Genomic DNA, 10,617 nt, shown 5'->3' on the forward strand with positions numbered 1-10,617 from the left:
TATGTAATCAAATTATTTGAAAAAAAAAAGCGAAATAAATTAGAAGGTAATAATACTCATAATAGATTAGTAAAGAAAAAACAAGTCTTGATTTTTTTCACAGATGACTATTTTCCGATACTAGAAATTGGTAATAACGTTGAAAAGGGGCGCGCGTGCGCGTGCGCGCACACACACACACACACACACACACACACACACACACACACACACACACACACACACACACACACACACACACACACACACACACACACACACACACACACACACACACCTCGTGGCGCAGTGGTTAGAGTTCCCGGCCGTCAGTACGGCGGTCTGGGTTTGAATCCTGCCCAGGACTGAAATAATTTCAGTATCACTGCGCTGCGAGTTATTACTCCAACTCTCGTGGGCGGGGAGTTGGGTGTGTGTGTGCGCATAAGGTCACAGCATTACCCACAGGTCGGTCATATATGAGCTCTGAGCTCTTTAGGGAGGAAAATAGCTGTCGATCACGAGTCCAACACGCGATCCAAGACCATGGTGAATCACACACACACACACACACACACACACACACACACACACACACACACACACACACACACACACACACACACACACACACACACACACACACACACACACACACACACACTCGGTGGCACAGTTGGTAAAGCGCTGAACTGGGAAGTAGAAGTGCTCTCAATACCCAGTTCGAATCCTGCCCAGGGCCGAAATTATTTCGGTATCGCTGTGCCTCGGGTCGTTACTCTGACTCTCATGGGCGGGGAGTTGGGTGTGTGCAAAGTCATAGCATTACCCATAGATCGGACCCACGAGCTCTGAGCTCTCTTCCAGGAGGGAAATAGCTGTCGATCACGAGTCCAACACGTGATCCAAAGACCAAGTGAATACACACAAACACACACATAGACGCACACATAGACACACACACAAACACACACATAGACACACACACAAACACACACAGATACACGCACAAACACACACATAGACACACACACAAAAACACACATAGACACACATACAAACACACACATAGACACACACACAAGCACATACACACACACACACACACACACACACACACACACACACACACACACACACACACACACACACACACACACACACACACACACACACACACACACGTAGTTCGCTTGTGTACATGTATACTCGAATAGTATGATTAATGACAGTCTTGGATCACCTGTTGGACTCGTGATTGACAGGTGTTTTCCTGCCGGATGAGAGCGCAAATCTCATACATGGCCTGATCTATGGATCTGTGACGTTACATACACACAGACACTCGCGCTCGCATTTTCAGCCCTGGGTGAGGTTGGAACTCGGATCGCTGAATTTACGGTCGAGAGCTGTACCACCACACCATCGAGCCGTGTATGTTTGTGCGTGCGTGTGTGGCCTAGACTATATTGTCACCTCATCATTCCCTGAACTCCATCAATTATTATTTTTTTTAATAAACTCAAATATTAGGAAAAAAACCTGACGCCAACTAGAAAAGATAACCAAATTTAGCCACTGAGAACTTAGTTTATTATTCAAACCTCTGAACTGGGTTAAGTTGAATTAATCGACTTACCTTGATCACGGTCGGATAACGAGGACATGGGTTGAGTCAATGCAGCTCCCACGGATTTAGCATTCCAAGACATCAGTATAATAAATAAAATCATCATTTTATTCCAACAATTACTTTAAAAAAATCTTGTTGTTCATACCGAAGGGTACAGGTCACTTTGTAAGTTCAGTCTTAATCACGGCGGGACCTTATGTATATTGTTATGACTTGCTGAGGTGTGCCGAACTACTCCAGGACTATGAATAGTGGCCAGGTCTGTACTGGGTTGACACCGATTGTTTACGAGGGCACGATGCAGCCGTAACAAAGCACGTTCATAGACATGGTGGCTTTCGGTTAAATTTTACACACGCAAAGGCAAATCGAGAAGTCTAATAACATGAAAATATATCTTTAACCTGTAACATCACCAATACAAATAAAATCCCGAGGGATGAAATCATATTATAAAAAGAAATACAATGGAACAAAAAAACTTATGATAAATAATTTAAACTTAAGAGAAAATGTTCCCAGTCACAAAACAAATGCATGTAAAGATCGATAAAAAAGGGGGGGGGGAGTTCCACTTCTACCGGGTAAGAGTTGGTTATATTCAAGTTTGTTGTGGGTGGAACGAAGCTTGTATTGTGGGGAGTCAGTGGTGGAGCAGCAGGTAGAAGGGTGGGAACGATGTTAACGGGAGCCTCTGGGGACCTAGGGAAACCAAGGGGTCTTGATTGTCTCCAAAGTTGGTGGCTGCCTTTACGTAGTAGGTGGAGTGGGCGGAGGATTGACGTGGACCTCGTCAGCGGTTCATGAGTCTTCGAGTCCGGCTCGAAAACAGGTCGGAATCAACAATCCATTGGAGGTTTTAACAAGTCACGGTGATGTTGGGGGGGGGGGGTTGATAGGTCGTTTACAAGTGTCTTCAAATAGTCTTGGTATCGGAGCGAGAGAAAAATGACGGTGGTGACCAGTGACTATAACAACACACACACACACACACACACACACACACACACACACACACACACACACACACACACACACACACACACACACACACACACACACACACACACACACACACACACACACACACACACACACACACACACACACACACACACACACACACACACACACACACACACACACACACACACACACACACACACACACACACACACACACACACACACACGTACACACACACACACACACACACACACACATATATATGTATATATGTACATATATATTTATGTATATATATGTATGTATATATGTACATATACATATATATATATATTTATATATATATATATATATATATGTATATAATATATATATGCTAGTAAGAACACGGGTACGTATGTTCACTTATATACAGTATACCACTTGGAAAAAGAAACTAACGAAGGAGAGCGCTTTCGTATATTACATCTTCAGTGCAACAAGTACATAGTAATAGAAATGCATAGATAATATATACATGAAACAAAGGAACAAGGACAGTTTGAATAAGGGTAGCGGCCAATTACCCCCTGGAGGGCGGAAGGTCATTGTCAATTAACTTATGATGGTGGGGCGACATCAGGTCACAGTCGCTAGGGTCACATAGTCGCTGGGTTACATTTTACCTGATATTATCTTACTAATTTCTTGACAAATAAAATTATCAAGTTTGTATAAACCCTTGTGTAGGTTGGTATTTTGATTACTGATGGTATGAATGAAACTACACTCTATTAAATTTCTTGCTATTATGTTGTTGGTATAATAGATTGGCTGGGCATTACCCCAATCAACTGGATGATTATTTAATTTAATATGCTTGAATATACCACTAGAATTATTGCTATCCCTAACATTTTTCTTGTGTTGTTCAATTCTAATGTTTAAGGGTTTGGCAGTTTGACCTATGTAAAATTGATTACACATTTTGCAAGGAATTTTATAAATGCATCCTTTTTTAATTTCAATACTATTGTTAATGAGTTTATGTTTTACTGTACTATCATTTTCAAAAACTACCTTTGCGTTAAATCTTTTTAATAATTCTGTGATACTTAACAAATTTTCTTGAAATGGTAAAATTAAAACATTATGATAATTGAAAGGTGATTTAGGTTGAGGAGTTAAAAATGATTTCCTTGCAAAATTGTAAGCAATATCAAGGAATTGCTTAGGGTATTTTAATTCTAGCCCAATGTTAAAAACATTTCTGATTTCTTCATCAATAAATTCAGGACTACAAATACGAAAAGCTCTTAAAAACATAGAAGCAAAGACTGTACGTTTAATATTATTTGGATGAGAATAATAATAATGGATATATGAACTTACATTGGTTGGTTTACGATATACTTTAAATTTAAGGCTATTGTCATGACGTAGGATAGTGCAATCTAAGAAATGAAAGGTACAATTTTTCTCAATTTCTAAAGTAAATTTAATAGAATCAACAAGGGTATTCAATTTAGTTAAAAAATCATGGACATTTTTATCTTATGGCCAAAGACATAAAATGTCATCAATATACCTAAGCCAAGGGATGTTAGGGGGGAAGATTTTGTGTAATATTTTAGCTTCGAAAAATTCCATGTATGAATTACTTAAAACTAGGGATAAAGGGTTTCCCATACTCATGCCGAATTTTTGGGAATAGAAATTACCATTTAATTAAAACTTACAATCTTTAACACATAACTTAATTAGTTATCTTTAACACATAACTTAATTAGAAATTGAGAAAGATTGTACCTTACATTTCTTAGATTGCACTATCCTACGTCATGACAATAACCTTAAATTTAAAGTATATCGTAAACCAACCAATGTAAGTTCATATATCCATTATTCTTCTTCTTATCCAAATAATATTAAGCGTACAGTCTTTGCTTCTATGTTTTTAAGAGCTTTTCGTATTTGTAGTCCTGAATTTATTGATGAAGAAATCAGAAATGTTTTTAACATTGGGCTAGAATTAAAATACCCTAAGCAATTCCTTGATATTGCTTACAATTTTGCAAGGAAATCATTTTTAACTCCTCAACCTAAATCACCTTTCAATTATCATAATGTTTTAATTTTACCATTTCAAGAAAATTTGTTAAGTATCACAGAATTATTAAAAAGATTTAACGCAAAGGTAGTTTTTGAAAATGATAGTACAGTAAAACATAAACTCATTAACAATAGTATTGAAATTAAAAAAGGATGCATTTATAAAATTCCTTGCAAAATGTGTAATCAATTTTACATAGGTCAAACTGCCAAACCCTTAAACATTAGAATTGAACAACACAAGAAAAATGTTAGGGATGGCAATAATTCTAGTGGTATATTCAAGCATATTGAATTAAATAATCATCCAGTTGATTGGGGTAATGCCCAGCCAATCTATTATACCAACAACATAATAGCAAGAAATTTAATAGAGTGTAGTTTGATTCATACCACCAGTAATCAAAATACCAACCTACACAAGGGTTTATACAAACTTGATAATTTTATTTGTCAAGAAATTAGTAAGATAATATCAGGTAAAATGTAACCCAGCGGCTATGTGACCCTAGCGACTGTGACCTGATGTCGCCCCACCATCATAAGTTAATTGACAATGACCTTCCGCCCTCCAGGGGGTAATTGGCCGCTACCCTTATTCAAACTGTCCTTGTTCCTTTGTTTCATGTATATATTATCTATGCATTTCTATTACTATGTACTTGTTGCACTGAAGATGTAATATACGAAAGCGCTCTACTTCGTTAGTTTCTTTTTCCAAGTGGTCTACTTTGCATATATACAGTATATATACATATATGAATATATGTGTATATATATATATATATATATATGTATATATATATATATGAATATACATACATATATATATGTATGTATGTATATATATATATATATATATAACATATATATATATATATACAGATGAAAAATGTAATATCACAGATGTCGCGATCACGTGAAAGCCAGTTTTTGCTCCAACTATGGTTTTCACGTGATATATATATATATATATATAATATATATACATATATGTTTATATATATATATATATATATATATATATATATATATATATATGTATCTATATATGTATGTATATATATAATATATGTATATATATACATATATAATATATATATATATATATATATATATATTATATATATATATATATACGTATATATAGGCAAACGGGCAAGGAACTCTCAACAAGAATCAAACAACACAAATACAGTGTAAAGACAGCACAACATTCTAATGCGCTGTAAGTTCATATACGAGATTTTGATCATTGTATTGACTGGTCTAATTCTTCATCCATCATGTCATGTGATTCATTTGCCAAAACGAGCATTATTGAATGTTGTTTGATTAAAAAATCTGAAGGTCCTAACTTCAATATTAACCATGGGATTTTTAAATTGGATAGATTATTATTGATGAAATTTGTAATCATATTACATTTTTTCATCATTTTTTTTGGTATTTGTTTGTTACATTTTCTCATTGTGTACTGTACGTATATATATATATATATATATATATATATATATATATATATATTATATATTTATACATATTGTATATAAATGAATATATACATATATATATTATAATATATATATATATATGTATATATATATATATTATATATATATATAATAAATATTTTTTCAAGTATATGTGAATTTTCTGTTCAAACGTCTTTGAATCATGCTGTGAGTTTTCGTACATTCATTGAAGAAAGAATTATATAAACATCAATAAACAAGTATTCAATAGCTTATTGTACGTGAGGCAACCAAAATTGTTTTTCTATTTTTGTCTTTTCATTAGTGATTGATGAAGGATAAAAGTTTTCCTTATGCTGGCAGAAAGAAAGGTCCTCCTCTGTTTGAAACTGATAAGGACTCTCTCTGTCTCTCTCTTAAGAAAAAATCACAAATAGCACTAATTATCACCGCTTTCATTATCAAACCACTGTTTTAGTAAATATTTCCTAGATCGCCTCACTAGGGTCCGCCTCCACCACGTAGCCCTTCATTACACTAAGACCATCTTCCTCCACATCTTGTTTCCTAGTTATAAAATTAGGTCATTTTCCTTGTACAGGAAAACGACTCCTAGGACTCTGCTCGTAAGGATTGTTTTTCGTCGCGTTGCTGTAACCTTTCTCTCTGACCCGTAGGGTATGGCGAGGACACCCAGAGCTATTTCAAGAACAGGAAGAGATCTGCGGAAATATCAGGTGTGATGATGTGTGCGATTTGAATCTATAAATATATATATATATGTATATATATATATATATACATACATATTCATATATATATATATGTATATACATATATATATATATATACATGCAAATATATATATATATATAAAAATATATATGTATATATATATATATATATACTACACACACACACACACACAACACACACACACACACACACACACACACACACACACACACACACATATATATAATATACATATATATATGTATATGTATATATATATATGTATATGTATATATATATATATATATATATGTATATATATATATATATATGTCAATATAGTTAAAGATGGATGTAGACATGGTGTGTGCGTGTGTTTTATTCCTTAGTAATCTTTTTATTAATTTTTGTTTGTTTATTCATTTATGTATTTATCTATTTGTTTGTTTCCATAGTTTGTCACTGATTCTCATTGTATGGCTATAAGTATCCTTGAATGTTTCTAATTCCTTCATAGCCGACACTTGGCGATAGCCATCATAATGATAGATTTCAAATGATCACTTTGTGCGTCAGGGAGATATCACACTGAGTGTCAAGGCGGCATAATATATTGACACTCACTCACTCACTGACTCGCCATCATCGGCGCGAAATGGAAAACGACAAAACCTCTGGTGGGGGCAAGCCCTGTCAATAGCGACAAGCCGCCGAGTTTTTTTTTAGGCCGATGTTTGGGTTCCCTCCCCGCCTGGCCAGGGCTGTTGGGAACCAACGCAAGAAGCACGGAGTGGGTTCCAGGGAATCGAGCTTATGACCACTTGATCATGAGTTCGATGTGGCATCCACTGGGCAGCCCGCGCGGCCCCAGGTCCTATACATTCTATAAGTTTAAAAAGATTCGGTTTAAAGTAAATTCCTTGGGTGAATGAAATTACCCAACGGCATCCACAATAACAAAAAACATCAAAGAAAACATCAAAGGTGTAGGCACATCAGGGGTAGGAGGAGCAGCTTTCAAACGCCCTAAGGGGAGGACGAGGAGGAGGAAGAGGAGGAGGAGGAGGAGGGACGAGGAAGAGGTTGGAGGTCATTATCGTCCGGCCCCTTCCCTCGGGTAGCGAGCGTCGACACAACCTCTCGTGTCGTGGAACGGGAGACAGTAATCCCTCTACCACAACCCAATCCGAAGAATCGTAGAACTTATATATATATATGTATATATATATATATATATATATATATATATATATATATATATATACAAATATGTATATATGTATATGTATATAATCATATATATATATTATATATATATATATATGTATATATACATATATATAATATATATATATATATAATTATATATATATATATATATATATATGAGGTAAGTGGAGTAGGAAACATAGGAGTCTTAGTCTTGAGTTTATTCCTGACTAGTTTCGCAGGTACGCTTTTTCAAAGTAATGGTTTACAAACAAGTTGTGGGCATTTTATAAATGGGGTGGACCTCACTACCTCCCCGTGTTACCAAAGTTGGTGACAAGTGTGAACATTACATATTAATTGTGGCAAATGTAATAATAATGATAAAGTTTAACAAGTGCTAAATATGAGGACAACACTAATAATAACAATAAAAATATTAGTAGTAATTGTAACAGTAAAAAAAATAGTAATAATAGTAATAATAGTGATAATGATAACAATGATAATAATAATAATAATAATAATAATAATAATAATAATAATAATAATAATAATAATAATAATAATAAATAATAATAATAATAATAATAATAATAATAATGATAATACAATAATAATAATAATGATAATAATAATAATAATATTAATAGTAATAATAATAATAATTATAATAAAAAATGATAATAATAATAATAATAATAATAATAATAATGATAATAATAATAATAATAATAATAATAATAATAATAATAATAATAATAATAATAATAATAATAATAATAATAATAATAATAATAATAATAATAATAATAATAATAATAATAATAGTAATAATAATAATAACAATACTACTACTACTACTACTACTACTACTACTACTACTACTACTACTACTACTACTACTACTACTACTACTACTATTACTTTTTTTCTTTTATTTTTATACGACCTCCATCCTCGTGGAACTGTGTGGTGGAAGCAGCAGGATCTGTCTCCCACAGACACAGTTCATTGGCCCCTCTCCCGCCAATGACTGTGGTCGACAACCCTTTTATTTATCTATTTAATTTTTATTAACAATGCCTAATACAAAAGTTCATTTATCCTACTGTCAACCACCGTCTGCTCAAAATCTAGGTTTTGTATATGTGCCGATTTGAGCGGTGGGGACCTTGTACCTCTCAGGCATAGGAGGGCTGATCTTAGGAGTGAGAATGACAGTCTACATCTCATCCATGAAACAATGCTGCTTTTGGGTTGTTGTTTCTTTTCAGCCATTACCTCTGCCAGCCGAGCGTAGAATGCCTTTGCTTTAGGACCCATCCCACATGAGGTGGTAAAGGTTATAGGAGTGAATGAGCCCTGGTCTACATTCTGTATACGCTCTTCGTACATCCTGATCTTCTCATACTCGTTCCGGAAGTGAGATGCCTCAATAGTTAGGTTGTTGTAACAGGGGGCCATCGGATCAAATATTCGCATGTCAAAGAAAGCCAATTGTCCCCGTGTCCAGAAACCTCTTGCGCTGACATCCACTCTTGCTTCATCTGATGTGTTGGACGTGCGGTATCTGAAGTTCTCCCCTCCTAGTGGAAGTAATGTTGGTTCGATAGTCACATCCTTGCACACCTCCTGAAGCATTTGGGCAGTGAGATCTCTTACCTCATCATGTCGCATGCAAATGAATCCACCCTGCTTGCATATCATCGCATGGTCCGGAGTAAACTGTGCACCACAGGAGCATCTGTTAGGCAGCCCTCCCAATGGCCATCCATACCTCAGGGCAATGGCATCCGTGAATTCTCTTTTGTTTAAGGTGAATCTCTTTTCCCTGATTGGTAGTGCTGTCAGCCAATTGGACGCCCCAACTTCCTGCGCCAATGATATCTTTCTTTTCATACAATTCGATAGCCGAGCTAGAAGTGCTTGAAGTTCCTCCTTCTGCCTCTCCTCCCTCCCCTTTGAAATGTTTCTTCTAATTTCTCTGATCTCCTCCATGTTAGTCTCCTTCCGTTGATCTTGTGACACGATGTTGTTTGTCAAGGAGGACGTGAGTTTCATAGAGTTTTGGTGTTCTATTTTGGCTAGGTTTAGCGGGTTGGAGATGCCTAGCCCTCCCATTCTAGGTGGAAGTTCAATGAGTTTTCTTTCCTCTTCGTTTAATGTCCGTCCGTTGGTGATGACCGGTACTAGCTCGTTTCTAATGGCTTCTTCAAGGGGTCTTAGTAGGTCGGTGATGTTCGGTACCGTCCTTAATATGTAGTTCCACTTATGTTTAACCCCATATATGAATGCGGCATATGCCGCCTGCGGTTCGGTCTTTGCAAAGTTAGCTAGGAGCCTAACTTCCGCCACCCAATCGTTAACTTTCTTTTCAATATATTGCTTTTTAAAGGATTCTGAGCCGATCACTGCACCGAGATGTCTTTCCCCCTCTTTTGTTACCTTCACTTCACTGTTCTCAAAGAGGATTTTGGCATTGTCAAAGTGCTCTGGTTTCACTATGAGGACAGACTTCTTTGCATT

General features: G+C 35.5%; 1 protein-coding gene across 1 annotated transcript in view; it reads right to left on the minus strand.

Moving 5' to 3' along the window:
* Positions 1-9,046: 9,046 nt before the first annotated feature.
* Positions 9,047-10,617, minus strand: part of LOC143033174 (uncharacterized) — a 3,096-nt gene continuing 1,525 nt past the window's right edge. Inside the window, exon 2 of the mRNA XM_076198370.1 lies at positions 9,047-10,617. This exon is cut by the window's right edge and continues 878 nt beyond it. Within this exon, the coding sequence (XP_076054485.1) occupies positions 9,175-10,617 (1,443 nt within the window). The 3' untranslated portion in view covers positions 9,047-9,174.

The sequence above is a fragment of the Oratosquilla oratoria genome, chromosome 15 (assembly GCF_046742065.1).
Source record: "Oratosquilla oratoria isolate Oo_2021 chromosome 15, ASM4674206v1, whole genome shotgun sequence".
Lineage (NCBI taxonomy): Eukaryota > Metazoa > Arthropoda > Malacostraca > Stomatopoda > Squillidae > Oratosquilla > Oratosquilla oratoria.